Here is a 23,324-nt window from a genome sequence, read left to right on the forward strand (position 1 = left end):
AGGAGTGTGTACCTGAGGCCAAACTGGCTCCCGGACCCTGGGATGGGAGTGGCAGGGAAGATGACACTCTCTGGGCTCCTGTGACTGAGGCTTAACAGATCCCCAGGCAGGCAGGCAGGAGCTTGTGCAAATACACCTGTGGCTCCTGAGGGTTCCACCTTCTCACCCTGCAGCCTGCTATTACCTAGGCTCCCTTACCTCTCTCCTCTTCACACTGGCAACTGTCCAGAGTCCCTTCCCTTACCTGCTCCACCTTGCTGCCTCATCTGATCCTACTTATGCTTCCTACCTGGATCAGCTATGGGCCTCTGTCCACTGTTCCAATAACCTTGGCAGCCTTTGCTCTGACTGCTCTACTTCTCATAAGCTGGAGTTTGACTGCCCAGCCCAATTTGGAAACTTGAAGGGTCCAGCTCTGCTCCCTTCCCCAACATCCACTCTGTGTAACTTCCTTCTTTAACACATTTGTCCTCACACTCCAGGTAACTGGGATGCTTTTCCAAAGAATCTCAAAATGGGGTCCAACAATGGGGTTCTTCTCTGCCAATTTCCCCCAACCCTTGGGTCATGAGAGGGTGCGAGTTCAGAAAATCTCAACTTCTCCCTTTGTGACAGTGGCAGCCACGTGGTGTATGTGCATCTGCAAGATGGTCAAGCCTCAGGGCAGAGAATCTTTCCACAGTCCTTCCAGGTGGATACATATTGCCAGGTTACAGATAAGGAAACCGAGGCCAGAAAGGAAATCCACAACATGTCAAACAACGAGAGGCAGTGCCATTAGCCCTTTTGCCTTGTGATTCAGTTGCCTGATTCATGTCCTAAAGGCACCTGTCCTGGGTGGGTCACCCTCAAAGGCTCATTTTGGAAAAGCCTCCTTATGAAATGGATTGGGAGTCTTATTTCAGAAGTTAACAGGAAAGCTGCAACCTGTAAGACGTGCATCCAACTGGGCACATGTTTGAGTCCCAGTTACTCTACTTCTGATCCAGCTCCCTGCTAATGTACCTGGGAAAACTGCAAAACATGGCCCAAGTGACTGGGCTCTTGTACCCATATGGGAGTTCCAGGTGAAATTCCAGACTCCTGGCTTCAGCCTGCTTAGCTGTTGCAGACACTTGAGGAATGAATCAGGGTATAGAAGATATATTTTCCTACCCTGACCCTACTCCCATAACTCTAACTTTCAAATAAATTAACATTTATAAGTCAAATTAAAAAGTTAATATTATTTTTTTTAATAAAAGGAAATAGGATTGGGGTGAGCATGTGGGCAGAATGGTTAAGCCATTGCTTGTAATACCTGCACCCCACATCGAGGCTTGGGTTCAAGTACAGTCTCCACTTCTGATTCAGCTTCTTGCTAACGATCTGAGAAGCAACAGATGAAGGTCTACGTACTCCCATGTGGGAGAACTGGACCGAGTTCCTGGTTCCTGGCTTTACCCTGGTCTAGCTCTGGCTGTTGCAGTGATTTGAGGAGTGAACTAGTGGATGGAAGATCTTTCTGTCTCTTTCAATAACTGTCTTTCAAGAGAACAAGAAGAGGAATGGGAGGAAGAAGTGGAATGGAAAGAAGTAAAAGCATTTAGAGGCCCAGTTTTGCCACGTGGTTATTAATTCTGAGAGCCTTGACAATGAGGGAGGGTTTTCCCTAGACTCAAGGCGGGCTGCTCCCTGTCTCTGGTCCCATGTTCCCCCACCCAGCCATCACCAAAAAATACCTGCCTCTGTGCTCTCTTGCCCACTGGCCCAACCTACATGGCTCAAACAGCAATGCCAGCCTGCCTGGCTCATGGCCTTCTTATCTCTTCTCCTGCAGTTCCCAACCTCTACCCTCTCCCTTACTACTTCCCTTCATACTCACCTGTCCATACTCACCTGCCTAACTGCTTAAGCCTTCTCAAATGGTGCAGGATGGACAACTAGGGACACAGGGAAGAAGAAGAACAGGCCTAGGAAGCTCAAAGGGATCTGCATTTGGCTTTCAAAGGCTTGAAGGTTCCCTTTGCAAAGAAGACTCCCTGAAAGACTGCCCTCCATGATTGGCCCTTTCTAGGTACTGTCCTCTTGCCTGGAGATGCTCTAGTTGGTCCCAGACATTTGCCAGTCTACACCTGGAGGCCCTATGGACTGCCCACCTTCCCCTCCCTCCAACCTTTCTGCTGGCCAGGAGGAGCTCCTAGGTGGCTGGATGGGGCCTCAGGCATCCGATTATCTCCACAACCAGGCTCCAGCTAGTGTTGACACAGCAAACATGCTGTGATTCCCATTCACTGGGCATAGAGTAAGCTAACCAGGATGGTTGCAGCAACGGGCTGCCAGGCACTGCAGCCTTGCAAACAAGGGCCTAGGTCTATGCCAGGATGTAGGAAGTATTAAGCAGCCTGGGCCTCAGAGGTAGGAGTTGGGGGACAGGTGCCCAATCAGGTCCTCAGAGAGGAGGTTCTGTAGTCTAGTGCTGGGACTGTCACAGGGCCAATCCCATGAGATAGCCCCAGTGATTGGTATCATCAAGACCCAGACATAAAGTCTGATGACAGATGTGTGAGGTGACACTGGTTCCAAATATATAGGTAGGTAGGGGAACTGAGGTTCAGAGACTATTAGACTTGCCAAGGGCTCAGTGCTGTTCAGGTGTCAGCAGCAGCTGCAGCAAGGAAGACCAAATCTCTGATTTTTAGCTACCCTCTGTGCCGCCCTGTTACATACACCATGTACCATGCTACTCCTGTCTGAGAGGGATTCATGGCCACAGGTTCTTATCGTGGACAGTGTTGGGTGAGAACAGTACAGGATGTGATTGTTGGGCAAGGGTTCAGCTAGACTCCAAAGAGACCCTCACATACCTCCTCTTCCAGGATCGCTGCATGGGGCACCTGTGCATGTGTTCTGTGGAGGCAGATGAGCAGATAAGCCTGTCTCATATACAGCCTGTATGCACCTACCTGTGTACTGAACCCACGGGCACTCCATACCCCTTGCTAGGCTTTGCTAATATCCCCCGGGCCTGCCCATCACCTTGAGCAGACTGTACTCCTCTAGGGAGCACCCTTGCAGGTCTGTCCTTGAGAGCTTGGTTGCGTGTCTGCACTTAGCAAACAAAGGCTGAAACAAGGGCGCTGAGGCACCAGGTGGCTTAGGACATAACGAATCACAGTCCACTGACCTCTTCCAGGACAATCCAGAGGCTTGTGCCTGGGGTTACCATGGCATCTGAGCTGGTCCAGACATCAGACGTGGACTTGGGAAAGATAGCTGAGGAGTTCTTTGGAGGCCTGAGGACCCCTTCACTACCCCTGAACCTGGCACCAGGCTGCAGCTAGGTCCCTGGCATCCTGCCCTCTGCACCAGCAACCTGAGAACCTGACTCCTTCTCCTAGGTGCCCATTGCATGAGGAAGGCCCTGCTTGATTTGTATTTGAAGACACAGAGCATGGGATAAGAAGTAACCGCTGTGTCCAGGGTGTGTGCTTCTGGATGTGCAGCCTTGCCAGTGCCCCTCCACATCCCCTTTGTCCTGACACACAGGCTCATAGGTACTCATAGGTATCTCCTCCAGGCTCTGGCCAGAGAATCTGCTCATGGCCCTCAATGCCAGGTCAGCATGGGGGAATGGGGGCTGGGGAGCTGTGCAGAGATGCCTCTGGAAATTTCACCTGCATCTTCCAGCCTGCCTACTAGGACCTGTTTGTCCTCACAGCGCATGTCCCACAGCCTACTGTCTGATTACTTGCAGTCTGAGGCCCTGGAGGGCAGAGATCAGCCTGGCTGATAGGCACCCCTGCACCTTCCCCCTCAGCCCTTGCACATGAAGATTTCAGAACAAAGGGCCAGATGCTATTAAAACTCAATTAAAATTCTCACTTCTCTGATCCTAAATTAGACTGGTTCATCCCTGCAGGCCCTTTCCCTCTGCCTCAGAACATCTGCCCCCTTTGGCTGTCAGGAGCCCCAGAGGTGGGCACAAGCAGGAGGGGTCCTCCTGCATTGCAGGCCTTCTCCAAAGAGTAGGGTGGGGTCTCACTTGGTGCTGCAGTTAGTCTTCTCCATCTGGTTGCCACCTCCCATTTTCCCCCATCCTGTCCTAGATTCTGGTCCTGTGGAGGGAGGGTGCAGGGGAATCAGAGGGAGCTCAGGATGTTAGTTCCCCAGCATCGTCTGTTAAGGTCCTATCTCTAGGTCCTCACCTGTGTTCTGCACTTAGCCACCTAGATGTGTCCTCTCCTTTCACTCCCCACCCCTGGCCTTTCCCTCTGCTCCAGCAGCAGTGCTCTGGGATCACTGGGAGGTATAGGTGTATGGGCTCAGGAGCCAGGACAAGCAAGGGAATGGTGCCCTTGCTTCAGCCAGACTGTAGCTAGGGCTAACCTCTGGTCTCTAAACTTCTGAATCCTGTGGCCTACAGCAAGCAGGTACTGGTGTTAGAGCCGGCCTCAGGCCAGGCTGTGGCAGTGACTCACTGAACACATGCATGACATGGAGAATGCACGGTATTCTGAAGGGATATGTGTGGTGGCACACAGGAGCAGGGCCATTGGCTGGAAGAGGTTTTTGGAAGTTAGTCTGGGGCCTGAGGATCCTCAGTGAAGCTGTCCCCAGTTGGGCAAACAGGCTGTTGAGGTTCCTGGCCCAACACATGCCTGTATTTCAGCTCCAGGGAGAACTCAGTGGTGGTGGTAGGGGCTATTCTATGGGTCTCAGGAAGGTCATAGCCTGCCCCCTTCCCCCAGACCTTTCTTGGGCTGGAATGCTGAGGAGTGGCCACAGCGCTTCGGACTTCTCCTGAGATCCTGCACCTTACAGGAGGTCATGAGAGAAGGACCAGAGAAGTCCAGCTCCAAATTCCTGACTCAGCCCTTCTCTGGTCACCATTAGCTCAACCAGGGTGAAGACGAAGACTCCAGCCACACATACCTCCATGCTCTTGGGGAGGTAGCCCTGTCCACACACCTGGAGACCTTCGGGGGCCTTTGGCTTCTTTGCTGCCTGGCACAACTGCAGGAACCCTCGATGTCTGCCCAGGGATCATGCTGACCCCAAGAATCTCAGGGTATGGAGAGTCGACAGCAGATGACTGTCTTCTGCACACATCTGGGCCACCTTCTCTGAGGAGATCCCAATTTCTGAGACGCTCTTCACACCCAAAGTCCCCTTCCTTACTTCCTCACAGGTCAGCTCTCTCCCCTCAACCGAGCTCTGAGGCAGGAGGTTCTGACCAATGGCCAGGGTCTGATTTGAGGTTTCCCCCATCCCTGGGGACCCCTGCTGGCTCTTCTGGGCACTGCTGGCTTGGAAAGCAGCAGCACTGTTTGGGCAAGGGGAGAACAATCACCAGGAAACGCTGCAATCAGGGAGAAAAGGCTGCTGGGGCCCTGGGCACCCACGCACACGCCTAATTGGCTGCGCGTGTCTGCGGCTCCTCTTGAGAACCGGGAAAGTGGAAGGGTCAAGATCTCTTAATGTTGGTAATGGAAAGGAGGCAGAAGCCACTGCTGGCCCCACATAGCACCTTTTAATTGCTCAGGGAGGGTGGGCGGAGGCAGCCTGTGTTGCATGCTCTTCTGTCTATCTGCTCCTTGCAGACCCCAGGGGCTGATCTCCCACCAGAACCCAAGGCTACAGCTCTGCTGTTACAAAATGTTTAGGAGGCTTGTCCTCCAGGCCAGGCAATAGGAGACACTCATGGCCTCCCTCCACTCCCAACCTCTTGGCCAACTGTTTATTGAGCTCCCGTCAATGGGTGCATCAATGGACCCAGTTAAAAGGGCCTACAGATGCCTCAGTGCCAAAGTTTTTCCTCCGAACTCTTTCTGTCTCTTCTAGGCAGCCTTTCCTGTTATTCCTCAGGATTCTTTCTCCTGCAGATATGCCCAGTGCCCTCCCCTTGCTGGCAGGCCTTTGGCTTGCTTGTCGGCTGTGGCTGTACCTGGCTGTACCACCAGGACAGTGGCTGTCAACCAGGCAGTCTTGCCCCAGGGAACACGGGGCAACACCTGGAGCTATTTTTGCCTGTCACAGCTGGAAGAAGCATGGGGCGCTATTGACATCTGGTGGGCAGAGACAAGGATGCTACTCCACAGCCCACAGTGCACAGAACCAAGTGGCCAGGCCCTAAGGGCAAGGAAGGGATCCCAGCTTCGGGCAAAGACCTAGAAAGGCGACTGTCAGAGGCACCTGGGTGTTATGTTCTGTTGTCGGCCACCAGGCTTCCAGCTCCTGTTCCTCTGAACACCCCATGCTGGAGCCCAGTTCCTGAACAGAGCCGGCCACACTGCCAACAATGCGTCAGTTTAATTGGGTTAAGTGGCCATTAGCGGCAAAAGCAGGACGCTGAGAGCAGAAGGGTTTTTAATTTTGCTCTTTAAATGATGCTCATTCCCCAGAGAGGCCGCGGACAGTGGGAATGCTGCCCACTGGAGCCCCCAGCACCAAGGCCAGAGCGGCACATAACCTTGTCCCCACATATGCACACCTTGTCATGGTGTAGGTGGAGTGCTAATGTCCTTTCTTCACCACCCAAGGAAGAATCAAAAGGGCCAGAATTTACCCAAGGTCACAGTGTCCCATCTCCTCTTCCTTCAGCCCCATATCCCTGTGGACAATGAATTCCACGGGGCCACTTGTAGGAGGGCAGTCTGTAGGGTCTGTGCCCAGCTGCCTGGATCCAAAGCTTTGCCATGAGACCTGGAGCAAGGACAGGGTCTCTACTGCCTTAAGCATGTCTACAGTTGGAGGTGAAAAGGTCTCTCAGAGTGCTGGAGTGCTGCAGGCTCTGAGTCATGCTGATGTCCTTCAAGAACATGTCCTGGCCTGGGTTTCCAATCATTCTTGGGGAACCAGGCCCACCAAGGCTTGAGGAGGGGCGGTGTTGGCATTTCCTCCACTGGGTCACCCTTGCCTAATGTGAATAGGATTTCTCCTCCAAGTCTCACCATAAAGGTAGCAGGGATGTCCAAGCTTCACCATAAAGGTGCCAGGGATGGTGTTCTAGGTGGCATAGGCTTTACAGATCTGTGCACAGAAGGAGCCTTTGAATGGCAACCCCCAAAGCTGTGATGCCTGGGGACCCTGGAATGGACAGAGTGCTCATGTCCCTGATTAACAAAGAAGGCAGATGCAGCCCTGGCATGGAACTGGTCTCAGAGCTCCAGGAGACCAGGAACAGGAGCTATCTGTCTCCACTGTGCCCCATCACTTATTGAGGGCCTGACACATGTGACATGTGTGTGCCTATTAGGGGCATGGAGGCAACAGTAAGGAAGAGATGATCTTTCTGAAAGAGTAGTGACAGGGCAAGGCCCAGAGGAGTGGGAACAGAGAGTCCTGCTTTAGATTTAACTCCGCTCCTCAATTCTCCACATCACTCCCAGGGTCAAGACCCTAAGACAGCAGGCTCTGGCTCTAGCTCCCCAGGTGGCTAAAGTTCCCAGACAGGGCCTCTTCATGCCCCTGGAAGGTGAGGACCTGGCCTGTTTTCTGGATTTGTGGATGCTGCTTGCTTTTGTCTCAAGAGTCCCCCTTTGGCCTGCTTCCACCTGACTTTTGCCCCCGCGAAACCACGCCATACAGCTTGGAAAACAGCTGCTACAGACATCTGACTGTCACTGACTAGATGAGACAATGAACTCCTGTCCTGTGTAGCTCCCTCTTTGCAAGCCCCAAATTAAAATTCCAGACCAGAACGAGGGATTTAAATTGGATTACTGGATGGGGTCCAGGGAGAGACAGACAATGGAGTGGGGGTGCAGGGGTCTAGGCCCCCAACACCTGTCTCTCCATATCAGGCTGCAAACAAATGTGGCAAAAGGGGAAGGGCCAGAACTCAATTTAAAACATAATTAACACCAACATGCCTCTTGAACAATTAAGACCAAGGAGGGGAAGGGGTGCTCCTACCCATCTCAGAGCTGGGAAAAGGAGCACCTCACAGGCTTGGAGCCAGGGGGTGCTGGTTGCATGCACAGGAGTTCACTGGTAGGCAGGGCCCGGGAGGACCAGGATTGTGGGTTCAGCAAGGGCCCTGGTCAGGGTCAAGGAGATCCAGGTTCAAGTCCTGGCTCTCCCAAACCCTTGTACCTGTGAGTCTCAGTGTACTCCTCTGTGGAGTGGGGTGGCAGGGCCTCCTTCTGAGGCTGCTAGGACAATGATGTGAGATTGACTCAGCATGCAGAACATGCCCAGTGGGGCTGGGGGTGTGCAAAGTAGGTTAAGCTTCTGTTTGGTGTGCTTGTGTCCCATACAGGAGCACTGGCTCGCATTCTGGCTACTCTGTGCTTCTGATCCAGCTTCTAGCTATTGCATCCAACCAGGAGGCAGTAAAGGACAGTTCAAGGACATAAATCCCTGCCACTCTTATGGGAGAATCGGATGCTGTTCCTGGTTCTTGGCTTTGGCTTGGCTTACCCCTGGTTGTTATGGGCTTCTGGAAAGTGAACCAGTAGATGGAAGATCTCTCTCTCTCTTTCTCTCTCTTTCTGTCTTTGAAATAACTTTTCAAAAGGAAAAGAAAAACAAATGCCCATTGGGTATGTATCTTTTGCTATCATTCTTCCATTGAAAATAATCTGTATTAACATTGCCTGTATACTAAGCCTTGAGCTGGAAAGGAGACCTATAGATGGCTGTCCTGCCTCAAGGGTTAGGGTTCAGCAGGTAGGGTGCAGGGAGAGGGTTGAGGCTGGCATCCCAGATCTTTGGCTGTCTTCCACCCTCAAGCTAAATGCACCAAAGGCTCCTCAAGGGTTGGGAAAGTGGCTTATGGAGGCATCTAGCCCTGAGGTCCCCACAGAGGATGGCAAGGGGGTGGGGTCCTGGGCACCCTTTGTGTAGGGTTCATTGGGCATCTGTCACTGCTGCTACTGAGGCTACCAGTCCTGGGTCTGCAAATGGTTTGAAGGATACCCATTTCCCATTCAAGTTTAGGGTTGGGCAGGTGGAGTAGGAGGACAACAAAGCTGGAATGAGGGAAGAGTGACAGAGAGACAGGGAAGGAGAGAAGGGAAGTAATGGTGTCAGCTTGACTCAGGTCTTAGAAAAGTAAGAAGGCAGGCATGAGATGCTAGCTGGATGGAGTAAACAGACAGGGTCCCAAGATTTATCTGGGAGGGGCCAGGAGATCATGAAGGAAGATAGGGATGAGCTGGGCCCAGTTCTGGCTCCTCTGGGTCCACACTAGGTGGGAGGTCCTTAGGTCCTTAGTTTCTCAGGGCCTCTGGGCCCAGGATTCAGCCTCTCCACATTTATAAGTGCAGGTCACAGAGAGACAGGTGGGGGAAACATATGAGGGTCAGCAGAACCCAGTGTTTAGATGTGAGGGTGGGGATTCCTGCTTCCTCTGGTGCCTGGAGATGGAAGGGTCTGATCTGGGTGGCTGGCCTGACCTGACCCTGCCAGTCTGGGCATGACTTGCATGGACTTGTATATGTTTTTAAAGCTTATTTTGTTGAGATACAGTTCATACATAGGCAAATTCACTCATCTACAGCACACAATTGTGTGGCGTTTAGCATATTCAGAGTTGTATAACTAGGGCCACAATCTAATTTTAGAATATTTTTATCACCCCTAAAGAAACCTTGTACCCATTAGCAGGCCCGCCCTACCCCTACCCTCCACAGCCCCAGGCAACTGCTAATCTACTTTCCATTTCTATGGCTTTGCCTGTTCTGGACATTTCACAGAAATGGGATCACACAACATGTGGTCTTTTGTCACCAGCTTCCTTCACTTTGCATAATGTTTTCAAGTTCATCTGTGTCACTGCATGGAGCCAGACTTTGGGCTTCTTATGGGCCTTGCCTACCTTTAACAAAGACTGCACTAGCTGCAGGTGCTCCTGATCTGGGGTCAACCTGGATGCCTCTCACCTGTTTCCACGCCACCCATTCAGGGGTCAGCCTGCATCACCAGGATGGCCCAGCAGGTCTGGGTACCACATGGAACCACATGTCTTGGAGCTTAAACACATCTCTCTGGGTATAGAGGGAGTAACTGAGGGTGGAGGGGTTAGGCAGCTAGGGAAGGGGTTCAAGTCTCTAGTTTTACACACCACAGCCCTCCATCCACACCACAGGCTACATCACCAACAGGCCTGCTTGTTGACCAAGTTCTTACCCAGGACACTACCCACAAACAAAGGCAGGGGACCCAGAGCAACAACAGTCCCTCAGGCCAGGCAAGGTAGGGAGTAAATGGGGAAGGAGTTGGCTGAGTTCCACCTTATAGTTGTACAGGGCCCCCAGCAACCCAGGCCATTCTTTGTGCAGCCCACTTTGGATAAATGCTGGCACAGTTCTGCCTACCCAGTTTAGATCCAGAAGGCCAGGACGCTACATGATGACCAAGGATCAGAACAAGGAATTAACAGAATGGGATCATTCCATTTGGTCCTTCCCCTGTACGCACCCAACCCCCACACCTACCTTCAGGGCCTGCACCTTCCTGTCCAGCAGGTTCTCGATGTCCCCTGCCACCTTTTCCACCAGTTTCTGGGGTTCATTCTCCTGCACCTCAAATAGGTTCCTGTTGTCCTTGTAGATCTGGAAGGAAGCAGAGGCTGAAATGAGGCTGGGGTGATCCTACCTGGCCCCTACACATACTTCCTCTGCAGTCTTTACTCCTACCCCATCCTGACCTTGGTCCCTGAGAGTGGGTGTGGAAGGTCACCCCACCCCCACCATCACTCGAGGAAGGACACCAGCAAACTGGCAGGGTCAGCCCTACAGCTTCTATCCGGAACCAGGCTAGTGTGTGCTTGGTGGCACAAGGTTGTCACTGAGGCCTCCTCAGGGCCTCAGGGTTCCCTCTGCAGGGACCAGCAGCCCCTGTTTGGCTCACAGTGGCTGTGAACAACAGAGGAGGGAGGGTGGACAGAGGCAAGAGGGAGGGTGGCAGGAGAGATGGTGCCAATAAGCACATCATCTACCTACATCTCCACACAAAGGTGCTCTCATGCCCACACATGCATTTACATGTGCACACCCACACACATCACAGACACAGCCAGCCTCCATTCCCGCCTACGGACTTAAGTAGCCAGCACTCCTTGCTGCTCGTGCTACCTCCAGGGCATTTCTAGAAACTATAGCCCCTGAGGGGCTCCTCTGGAGGCATAAAATATTGGAGGAGGGTAGGTGCAGGAGTGACTGGGATCAGGGACGAAGGAACAGGTCTGTGAAATGAATCAGCTCATTCCTCCTCCTGGGGGTGGGGTCCATGCACATGCGCATGTGATGGTATAAATCTGATGGTGTGTGTGTGTGTGTGTGTGGTGTGAGGGAGAGAAATGGCTTTATACACTTGCTTGAGTGTAAGTGTAGCATTTGGGTGTGGGGTGGGGTGGGGTTAGGGCTTCTGCATGAAGCTACAAAGCTTAGGGGCTTGCAGAAGTCTTAGAAGCACATTTCTGCCGGCGTCTTTGTTCGTGGCTGGGGTCTTGAGTGTGGGCGATTGCGTGCATGCATGCAAATGTCTGTGTGTGACACACTCCTGTGTGTCTCTTTGAGCCTGACTGGGACTGTGTGTCCATTCAGGGGATCCTAGTAGGTTGGGCCCCATGTGAGGTCACAAGCCAGACTGCTACAACTGTGCTGAGCCACCAGGCTGTGCAGGAGAAAGCAGAGACAGAGAGGTGATGAGGGGAGATAAGGAGGGGGCATAGGCAGCTGAGGCAAGACAGACAGGCAGGCAGAGATAAGGTCAGAAGAGTGACAGCTAGACAGTGGGGAGATAAGGCCTCTGCCATCTGACAGGGGGATGGGCCGAGCGAGCACTGCCACAGCTCCTGCCCTGCTGCTGCCCACCTAGTGTCTGGCAGTGCAAGGGTTAACATATGGCTCAAAGCTGGCTCAGGCAATCTTTTCCTCCTCCCCCCTGCCATCCCCCCACCCTCCTGGCTTCTCTTTTCTTTTTGTCCTTCTTTTAGAACAAAATAATTTGTGGTGAAGTCGCTCCTTCCTGCAGAGCAGTGGCAATTAGGGGGCGAGCTGCAAGGCCTGGCCACGTGGCCAGGGAGGATGGAGGCCCTAAGTGGGCACCAGACCAGGCTGCTCCCCAGACCCTAGGGGGCCTGGCCTCAGGTTGGAAGTCTTTGGAGAGAAGACCTTGAGAGGACTGAGTACAAAGTGGGGGTGGAGCCTGGGAGTCCTAGGGAAACACAGGGAGATTGCAGCCCAGAACCCTACAGCTGGGAAACCTGAGGCTCAGAAATGGAATGATGGAATGGCAAAACAAGGCCCCCTATCCACCCTATCCTAGCCTTCCCAGGGTTGGGGACATTAAAAAAACACAGGCTTACCCCCAACCTTGGACCACAGGTGTGCTATGGCTGTGGTCTCAGCCACTAGGGCTGAAGGATCCATTGGGCAGTATCCAGCCCAGTGATACCAGGAGGGGGCGCAGCTGCCTGGCTCCTCTGGTTGCTGGGATGGTGGAGCTGGTTTTGAAACTCCCCTGTCAAGGTCATTCCCAGACCAGTCGGTCTAGGCAGACCACAGTGGTTAGCAGTCCCAGAACCTGAGGCTAGAGCCCCCAGGCATCATAACACCTCGCCTGGGAAAGCCTGGCAATCCCTGCCCCCAGCCCCAGGGTGGTCCTGATAGTGTGGCATGTAGTACCTCATGACGTCTAGACAGGGCTCAGGAGAGGGGGCCTCCAAGGGGGCTTATTCTCAGTGCCTGGCAGGTGACATCAGAGCGACCCTGCCTTCCAAGTCACCCATTTCTGCATCTCAGTGGCTGACACACCAAACAGAACGGAGGTTCCCACCTCGCAGGTGGACCCAGGACAGCAGCATCGTCCCTATTGCTACTGCACAGGAGTGCCTGAATTCTGCAGATGGAATCCTAGTCCCCTCCCTGCCCCCACCCTCTCTCCGCAAAATCTGCACTCTACAGCTGTCCGAAGCCATCAGCTTCCGTGCCTCCAGATTCACTCCCTCCTGTCAGGTCCCTCCTCCAGTTACCCTGTCCTTGTTTCTGACACCCCAGCCTCAGCCTGGATGTGACAGTAGGAATCCAGACACTGGGGCGCCACTGATGGGGCATGGTGGGGCCAGCTCCTGTCCATCTCCTCAGCCTTGTGTCTATGGGACGATGGATGCTCTGTAAACACAGATGTCCAATTCCATACCCAAGAGCAGTGCTCTGGGGACAGCTAGGTCTGAGCAGGATTCTTCCACTTTTGCCTGCAGCTAAGACAGACCTTGTAGTCCAGGGATGCACCTGTCTTGTTTTCTTCCTGTTCCACTTCTACCCAAGGACACCCTGCTGCTAGCTCTAATGCCTGTGTTCAGGCCTCTCTGGCCCTTCACCCTGTTGTGAGCCTGCAGGCCTGGGAGTTACCAGCCCTGCCAATCCGTACCTGTTCTCCATCCCACATGAGTCACAGCAGTCCTAGAAGGGCATTTCCCTAAGATTTTACTTCTCAATGTTCTCTTGGATCCACTGTAGGCAGACTGAGTCCTAGTGAAGCCCAAGTGACAACCCAGCAGATGGCCCCACCCTGGGAGATAGGCCATCCCCATAGGGATGTGGTCCAGGGAAGAGTTTTCCACCTGCAGGCTCAGCAGGGAGCCTGGGAGTGCTCTGGGTAACCCTGGAGCATGGACCCTGCCCAGTGCTGAGGCTCCCCTTCAGCCCCAGCCTCCAGTCTTCTCTGGGCTAGTCAGGAGGCAGTAGGAAGCCCAGGGTGCAGGGAAGTACTGGATCCCAATAACCATGGCATGACTGTTTCTCTGTTGGTATCTGTTAGTGGCCAGGCTCTTGGCTCAGAGCTAACAGCATGGTGTCACCTCTCCCTGGACAAAGTGGATCTGGGACAGTAACAGGGGCCAGTGGGGCCACAGGTTATGGCAGTTTCAGGCCAATCATGATGAGAGGAAGGGGTTTAATCCTACATGAGACAGCAAATGGTGGGATGCTTTGGGGGAGGACAGGAGACAATATGATGCTCCCTGGGATGGGAGCATGTCAGGGTACTTAAAGCCATGAGGAACAATTCTGGAATCTGGAATCCCTCATCTCCATCCCCCCACCCCCACCCCCCGTACTGTGTACCTATGATCACTGCTCATCTGGGTGGCCTCCTGGAAGACATGCCTGTCCCCATCCCTCAGATATGGAGACCTGTCTCTCCACCTCTCTCTTCCCTAGCTCCAATCTGATCATCAAGGCCCTGACATTCTTTGAGTGAGAGGCATGCCTGGGAGCCAGCATTGTAGCAAACAGGTAAGGTCATTGCTTGTGATGCTGGCATTCCCTATGAGTGTTGATTTGTGTCCTGGCTGCTTTACTTCTGATCCAGTGCCCTGATGACAGCCTGGAAAAGGCAGCAGAGGATGGCCAAAGTGTTTGGGCCCCTGAAACCCATGTGGGAGACCTAGAAGAAGCTCCTGGCTGGCCTAGCCTTGGCTTTTGTAGCCATCTGGGGAGTGAACCAGAGTATGGAAGATTTCTTTCTCTCTCTTTATAATTGTTTCAATCAATCAATCACTCAATCAATCAACCAAATAGTAGAGAGAGAAAGAGAGAGAGAGAAGCATGTCTGAAGATCCTCAGGATTCCCTGGCCTCCTCAGAGGCCTTAAACTCAGGACCAGCTTCCCACTCCCTCAGGTGGTCTCACATAAACAGGAGGCTAGCTGGGGGACATGTGCAGGGACAGCAACTTGGGACAGGAAGCTTGATTGTCCCACAGGAACCAGCCTCCTCCCAACAACCCTGCCATGGCTATGCCACAACCTCCAGGGAAGACAAAGAGCCTCAGGACAAGCCACATGGGCAGCTCTCCAGCAGGAACATTTTGGAAGGTTCCAGAGAGCCAACAGCAAAGGGGTCTAGAAATGAACCAGCACCCAACCTGCCTAGGATGAGACAAGAGAGAGGGAAGGGAAGGGAAATGCCAGAGATGCAGGAGGGGATGAAATGGGGAAGAGAAAACTCCAGCTTGTTGTAAGCCCTGGCTATGGCCTCCCACACACCCGACTTAACCGCAAGCAGGGTCCATTCCCATGGACCCCATCTAGTGGACACCGAGTGCCTGAGGACAAGAGTCACGTGGCACAGCTGGGGTTTAACTGGCTCTGATCCAGAGCCCTTGCTTTGGGTTCCATTCTTGGTGCAGTTCTGTCCCCCGCATCTCTCCTGAGACTTGAAAGTGGGGCCTGTGGGAAAATGGACATAAGAGATGAACAGGGTGTTCAGTGGGGTTGGGGCAGGAAAAGGATGGAAAGGATGGATTAGGATGGAGGCCCGAGAGGCAGGGGAAGCAAGAGGGCTGTCCTGGAGGGGCTGGACTGAGGATGGAGCTCCCAGCCCCGGGGACTGCAAACAGGCACCCTCATTGGTCCTCTCTGGAGTGAAGGTGAACAAGCCCTCATTGCTGGAAAATTAAATTAGAAAGAAAATGGAACAGGAATAAGGTGAGGCAGGCTTGGCCTTGCTGCTGGCTGTCCTTCCAGGCCTGTGCTCAGCGTGGGATCCAGCCAGGTTGCCCAGCATTCCAGACCCCCCACCCAGTTCCATCAGCCCAGAAATCTGGGTACAGTCAGGCCAAACAGGACCTACACAGCAGGGGGCCCGTCAGAGCCCACGCTGCTCAGGGGTGTGCCTCCTTATGGCTTCCATTTGCCAGGCTGGTGCTGCCTGGCTGCAGGTTGGTGTCACTGGGTCAGCTGTGTGTCTGTGCACTGTGTGGCACTGTGTACCACACTGCTGAAAAGGTAGGGGTTGCCTGGAAGGAACATTATTTCTGGAAGGGATCACAGACGATAACCAAGCTGTGACATTCTGTTCTTGCATGGGCTTTGGTGGAGGACATGGGGCAGTGAGCAAGCAGGTAGCAGTGCTCCTAGTCCAGCTGCCTGGAGCAGGGAGCCTGGGGCCCTCCTGGGTTGGGGGCCCATTCACGGCACTACCCTCCCTGCACCCTCACCAGGCACTCCATGTCTTAAACTGCACATACTCCTTGGGATCCTTACAAACTCAAACCTGGCTGGGGTGGGTGAGAAGGGCCCTGGCCCCCAGAGGAGGCTTCTAGAACATCTTGCCCGTGTTTCCCCTTTACAAAACTTGGAGGGGCATGAAACCCCCGCCACCACCCCCAGCAACGCCTCCCTGTTTTTAAAGTTAAAGTTTAGTTGACTGTCATCCATTACCGCAATTAGTACATTATGTCTAATTATGCAATTAGTGTAAAAAGTGCACTTGCCGCTGAGAATGGGAAATTACGCTGCTTCGTCACGCTGTAAAATCCATGTCATAAAAAGGCTCAATCTCTTGTTTTTCAAAAGACACAAAAACCAACACAAAACAATAAACCAGATCTTCCCAGCCAGCTTCCCCAGAGTGCCCCCCACCAGACCCCTCCTTACGCAAGGCCCACCCCAACCGCCCCAAATCCTAGGAGCCCAGAGTACAAGGCCCATTCCTGGGTGCGGCCATGGCTCTGCTCCTCTGGAATTGTGACGATATCAAGTACCCAGCCACTACAGGCTGGCCTGGTACAATGCCTGCAGTGTTAAGGCTTGGATCTCAGAGGGGACTATCTGGAGGGGAATGGACTCCACTAACTCCAAATACAGAGGTCTTCTCTCCTAGGTTCCTGATGATTGTTGAGAACAGAAGGATTTAACTCTCAGGGGAAATTGGAGGCACTTCCATACACTCAGGGATCCCAAATCTGGGAAGCAGTGCCTGGATAAGTAGTGAGCTCCCTGTCACAGGGAGTGTGCAAGCCAAGTTGACAAAGATTCTGCAAATATACCCATAGTCACAGCAGTTGGCTGCTAGGCAGTCAGTCTCAGATGACTGTTTTCCCTGGCAATGGGCCTATATGAAGCTGACACCAAGTTGTGCTCCCCTTGGTGGTCAAGGGGATGCTCTAAACACGGGCAGAAAGTAAGAAAGGAATGTAATGGAGGATGTGTCCTTACTATGAAGGTAACTGTACCAAATAGCCTAGCTCATGGTGGGGCTGGGGAGGCAGTATGCCCCAGGGTCCCAACCTGCCCATGTCAACATAGTACATACTCCTGTGTACCTCAAAAGCAAATGCTACAGCACCAAAACCACCCACATCCCATTTCCAAAGTCACAAGGGAGGGGACACTTAGCAGTGGCCCTGGGCCCCTACTTCTAAGCTTTCATCAGTCTTGGATCCAAAATGCTCAACTCAGGACCTGGGGGTAAGCGATGTTGTGCTATGTCACAGCTAAGATTTGCTGAATGATGTGTGACCTCCTGCAGTAACCAATCATTGTTGAGCCCAGACAAGGTGTCCATGGAGCAGAGGACAGGAGCAATGGCTCCCCAGCAGGCCAGGGCCTATGGGATTTCACGGTCTCACAGATGCAGCCACAAGCCATGGATACTCATTGGTTCTGGATGTGCTAAGATGACTGGGTGCTGACTATGCCCTACAGGAAGTTCTTCCTAAGAAGGCAGCTGGATAGGAGGGCGGAGGTGGGAAGAGCATCCCATTAGAGACATCTGTTGCCCAACTCAAGAAAAAGGTCTCTGGACAGTTGCAGCCTGGAGAGCAGGGAGAACGGTGGTACGGCCCATCCATGGGGACACCAGCCTTGGGGATGTCTAGTGCTTCCTGCCCTTTCATTTGGCCTGGGAGAACAGCAGGGGCGGGTGATGGGAGCCCAAGGGAAACGGCATTACAGCAAAGATGCAGGGGCTCCTGCCTGCCCCCCTCCCTGGGCTGGGAGCCGCACCGGCTGTCGAGGCAGCTGGGAGGGAAGCTGTGCCCAGCACACCAGCTGGCAACGGGGGAGTGCGAGTAAACAGAGCCGTACTTTCCCGGGTGGCGGCCGGCTGGTGTGGGCGCTTGTGTTGATGGGAAACAGACTGTTTGTGTCGGTGTCTGGGCCCCCCTTGCCACCCACTCTGGCTCCACGCTCTCTGTTGCCTCCACCTCCAGTTGGCCCCTCCCCTGGGGATTCCTCTGAATCCTGGCAGGGCCCTGTGTGGGACCAGATAGGACTCAAATCATTGAGCCATTATCCTCTAAGGCAGGAATGGTTGGTGTGCCCATTTTATAGCTGGACAAACTGAGGCTCCAGAAGACAGGCACTCTAGGGGAAGACTGTAGAGGCAGCAAGCAAAGGAGCCTGCAGCCCAGGACTTCTCAGACCTGGGTCATCAGTGCCAGGTCCTGGATGCTGATGCTCCCTAGCTTCTCCTGCCTACCCTCCTGCCTCCCAGATAAACCTGGTCTGCTCTCTACCCTGGTTCATTGGCATAAGCAGCCCTGGCATGGCTTGACCTTGGAGGACCACTCTGCACTTGGAGCATAGCCACTGACCCTGCTCTTGTACCTGACAGCTCAAGGAAAGTCAAGATCCAGGGCCTGGCCACTGCAAGCCTTACTGCCCCTTTAACCCTGTCACATTCTGAGCCTCTGTCTTCAGGCCTATAAGATGGGGCTCAGAACAAGGTCCTGTCTGCCTGTACCTTGCTATAGCAGTCTGGGAAGGTAAGATGAGGGCTCAGGGAGGACCCTAGTCATCTCAGAGCCCCACTGAAGGTGGTAGACCCAGATGGTTTGATGCTCAGCTTGAAGCAAGGTTACAGGAGGTCAGGGGGAGCCAATGACAAACTATTTCCCTTCTGAGTGGCCTTTGCTCTGTTCTGGCAGCATCATGGACAACTCAGGGTGGGCAACTCTCTGTAGCACTGGGGCAGTTCCCCAGGGATTCCCCAGTAGCTAGAAACTGACCGTGTACCAGGCCCCTGTCAGGTTTCGGGAATGGGTGCACCTGATGTTTGTTTTATTCACTTTTCCATCATGATCTGTGACAGCCAGCAAGTGCTCAGCAGGTGGGGGCTCCTCTCACAGATGAGAACATTGAGGGGCTAGAGCGCTACAATTTGTCCAAAGGGGTGAGCACCACGCTGCTGTTTGTTAAGTCACCACTTGGGACAACACCCACATCAAGAGTGCCTGGGTTGGAGTTCCACCTCCACTGTCAATCCAGGTCCCTGCTACTACATCCTGGGAAATAGCAGGTGATGGCTCAAGTGATTGGGTCTTTGCCAACTATATGGGAGATGTGGATGGAGTTCCTGGCTCTTGGCTTCATCTTAACCTAGCTTTAAATATTGTAGCCCTCTGGGGAGTCAAACCAATGAATTAAAGTTCTCTATCACTTGTTTGCTCGCACTTTACAATCTGTCCAATGTGGAGGCATCCCAGTCTCTGGTACCCATAGCAAGACTGATCAAAAGCCTGGGGTCTGAATCCCAGCCCTGCTCTTTACCAGTCACGCGGACTGGCACAGACCTTCGCTCCCAAAGCTCACACAGACCTGAACTACCTCATCCAGGCTATTCAGGGCCTGCCTCCAACGTAGACTGGTGCATGTGCAGTTCTGCTGGCTTCCAGTGGTGTCTCTTCTAGGGTTGTCCCCAATACCCAGATCATCTTTCCTGCTCCTCCCTGTCCCACAGGGACCAACTCTTTGGCCTCACTGGCTGGCAGTCTGCCCTTGGCTGCTGAAGATGTCACCAAATAATGACAGCACCAATGACAGCCGTGATCACAATAAGAGGTTCTGCTGAGGCCCTCAGGCTGGCTGCTCTTGTGAAAACATGAGCTCTTAGTGTGGGCAGTAAGCAGCAGAGGATGCTGCCTGGCATCACAACCAGGACAAGGCTATCCTGGTCCTGCCCTATACCAATGAACACACACAGTTCCAGGCATGTCCAAGTTAATCTTACTGGTATAACTGCCTCCAACCTCCTGCAATTCACATCCAGGACCCCGCTGGCCACCTGCACATGTCTTGCTCACACCATGCCCTTGGGCTCAGAGAGAGACCACCCCAGTTTGAATGGATCTGGCCAATACCACCAGATACCTGATAGCCCCAGGCCTGGGTCAGGCTCTCCGGGCTATTGCCCATATCTAAAAGGTGATATGGTAGCCATCTGAAATCTTTCTTTCTTTCTTTCTTCTTTTTTTAAAAGATTTATTTATTTTTATTACAAAGGCAGATATACAGAGAGGAGGAGAGATAGACAGAAATATCTTCCATCCGATGATTCACTCCCCAAGTGACTGCAATGGCCAGAGCTGTGCTGATCCAAAGCCAGGAGCCAGGAACTTCCTCCAGGTCTCCCACACAGGTGCAGGATCCCAAGGCCTTGGGCCGTCCTCAACTGCTTTCCCAGGCCACAAGCAGGGAGCTGGATGGGAAGTGGAGCTGCTGGGATTAGGACCAGTGCCCATATGGGATCCCGGCGTGTTCAAGGCGAGGACTTCAGGTGCTAGGCCACGCCACCGGGCCCTGAAATGTTTCAATCATAGAATTTTTCTAGCGCTACTGTTGAAGGCCATGGCCCTATAGTCCCTTGCTGGATCCTGGAGAGGCTGTGAAGGCAGGACAAAACCTAACAGTGGTCTCTGAACTAGGGTGCCAGGAGAGCCCAGCAGGGCTCCCTACTGATTACAAGGTCTGGGTGTTGAGCATGATGTGGCCAGGGCCACTAGCACCAGGCTGAAGCTGCCCATGGTGTGTGTGTGTGTGTGTGTGTGTGTGTGTGCGCAAGCATAGGTAGGAGGCATACCCAAGCCCCGGCCTCATTCAGCTCCTGTGTCAGCATCTCTTGGCTCCATCTTTCTCCCCCTCTTGGTTTTTTCTTTCTCTCCTGCTTCCAGTTTATAGGCACTTCTTGAATTTTATGTATCCTTGTAAGTGCCTTTAAATCTCCCAGAGAATGGGAGAATAAATAAATAAACAGGACCAAGACACCATGGCTCTGCACATACCAAAGATATGCTTAGGACAGGGACAGCAGCACAAATTCATCGAGGACAAACACATTACTGGGACACACGCTAGAGGGGACCTGCTCTTCCCTGTCATTCACAGCTTCTCCCCAGCCCTCACTGGAGGGTCCCCTCTGGAGACCTGAAGGACGCAGAGTAAGCACCAAGCAAAGGCTTCCCAGAGTCAGGAATGGGCGATCTCTGGACCCAGTCCTCAAAGGGCGCTCCCAGGAAAGTCAGCAGGGCACAGCTGAGTTCCCACCTGGCAAATCCCATCCTGGCTTTAGGTTTTGTTTTGCAATGAGAGGCAGAAAGACAGAGAAAAAAAAATAGACAGACACATTCATAATTTCAACTCACTGGCTCACACCCCTATACCTACTGGATGGGATTGGATCAGGATGAAGCCAGCAACTCCATCTGGGTCTACCACGTAGCAGTAAGGACCCAAGCATTTGGGACATCACCTGCTGCCTTCCAAGATGCATATTACTGGGAAGCTAGGGTCAGAAGCAGATCTGGGACTTGAACCTAAGAACTTCAATGTAGGGTGCAGGTGTCCCAACCGGTGTCTTAACCATTGTGTCAAATGCTTGTCTTCCCTCCCCTCCCACCATCCATCCTATTTTGAATGTCCAATGGAAAGCTTGTTCTTCTTTTTAAAATACTCAGATTTTAAAAATCCTTTTGTTATTGTTTATTTTGAATTTTATAGTACAGTTTATTTTAAAGGCAAAAGAGCAAAAGAGAGAGGGGCTGGCACCGTTACATAGTAAGCGGTTCAAGTTTTGGCTTCTCCACCTCTGATCTAAATCCCTGCTTCTGACCTGGGAAAGCAGCAGAGTATGGTTCGAGAGCTTGGGCCCCTGTATCCACATGGGAGAGACTCAGAAGAAGCTCCTGGATCTGAATCAGTCCAGCTCCAGCTGGAGTAGGCCATTTGGGGAGTGAATCAGAAGATGGAAGTGCACTTTCTCTGTCTTTCCTTCTTCTATAGCTTTGCCTTTTAGGTTAAAAAGTTAAATCTTAAAAAAATACAGAGAGGGGCACACACACACATACGGAGAGACACACACACAGAGAGACTAATCCATTGAGCCACTCCCCAAATGGCTGCAATGGCAGGGGCTGGGCCAGGCCAAAACCAGGAGCCAAGAGCTTCTTCTCAGTCTCTTACATTGACACAGGGGCCCAAAGCACTTGGACTATCCTCCACTGCTTTTCCAGGTACGTTAGCAAGGAGCTAGATCTGAAGTGGAGAAGCCAGGACTTGAACTGGTGCCCAAATGGGCACCAGGAGGCATTGGAGGTGGCAGCTTAACCTACTACTCCATAATGCCAGCTTCAAGAGCTTATTCTTAACAAAAGCTGGGTGACCCCTCACAGGACCCCAGACTCTTCAGGATAACAAGCCCCAATACTTTACCTCATCACTAGGATCTCTTAAATCCTCATTCTGCTCAGGGCCCCATCCCTGTTGCTCAACAGACCCTGAGCGCTGAGCGGAAGGGAGTGAGAAAGAGAGAGCGAGAGCGAGAGCGAGAGCGAGAGCGAGAGAGAGAGAGAGAGAGAGATAGTATATGTGTGTGTGTGTTGCGGAGAAAAATATATGACTGGGCCCAGAAAGGTGGATTCCACTTGCAGGAAGTCATCCTGATCACATGAGACTAGAAGTCCAGAGCCTTGTACTATATATGGGCAAACTGCAGCCTGAGTGAGATAAGTGAGTAGCAAGTAGTGGCACGCCATGCAGGGGAGCGGCAAGCAGAAGTGGAGGTGGTAAGGGCTTGCTGAGGACAAAGGACCACAAGGGGCTATCTGCCAGAGAACCTGGGGTCACCTGGCAGGCTGGGCTCTGGAGGCCTGGGTGCTCACCCACGTATGGCCTTGTCTCTTTCAATCCCACTTTCCTGCACCCTGGGTGTCCATCAGGTTCCCAGAGGTGATGGTCCCTGGGCTCCCATGTGTCCTGCTCTGCAATCTCCAGCAAACAGGAGGTGGCTTGAGCAAGGAGGCAGTAAAGGCCTGGACAAGAGCAGAACAAATTGCCCCAATTACGTAAGGCGGCCCTGCATCCTCCGGGCACAGAGCAGAGAGCTGGGAAGCTGTGCTCCTCCCTGTCCTGCCCACCATGCCAGATGGGCAGTCCCTCCAAAATGACCACTCAGATTCTCCCTAGGTCACCCAGGGCACTGGGGAAGGCTCAGTCACGGCTTCTCTCAGCATACCCCAGCCCTGCTGGTTTTCCTGCTGGTACCCTAGGCTAGGTAATTTCTCTGCCTCCCTTGAACTCCGTAGAGCCCTGGAGAATTCTGAGCTCCTCCAGAAACCAGCTGTGGATCCTGCTGGCCATATATCTACTAGATCATGGCTCAGGCTTGCCCTGCTCAGTGCCCCATAGGTAGCCAAGCAGCAAGCTCCAACTTTAGACTCAGACCAGGATAAGACCTAGAGTAGCATGGCCTCCATGCTGTTGTGCTCTTACGTGTACACAATCCCATCTCCCTCATCCTCCAGGACCTGGACCCTTAAAACTCTTGTGACCTGCCC

The 23,324-nt window shown here is 52.9% G+C and overlaps 1 protein-coding gene across 3 annotated transcripts in view; it reads right to left on the reverse strand.

Annotated features, from left to right (window-relative positions):
- The window catches only part of CACNA2D2 (calcium voltage-gated channel auxiliary subunit alpha2delta 2), a 126,639-nt gene that overhangs the window by 52,177 nt on the left and 51,138 nt on the right, over window positions 1-23,324 (reverse strand). For all 3 annotated transcript variants that reach the window (XM_040994532.1, XM_040994533.1, XM_040994534.1), the window contains exon 3: window positions 10,422-10,538. In XM_040994532.1, the coding sequence (XP_040850466.1) occupies window positions 10,422-10,538 (117 nt within the window). The remainder of the gene's footprint in view (window positions 1-10,421; window positions 10,539-23,324) is intronic.

The sequence above is a fragment of the Ochotona curzoniae genome, unplaced genomic scaffold, assembly GCF_017591425.1.
Source record: "Ochotona curzoniae isolate NIBS_2020 unplaced genomic scaffold, NIBS_Ocur_1.0 contig_908, whole genome shotgun sequence".
NCBI lineage: Eukaryota > Metazoa > Chordata > Mammalia > Lagomorpha > Ochotonidae > Ochotona > Ochotona curzoniae.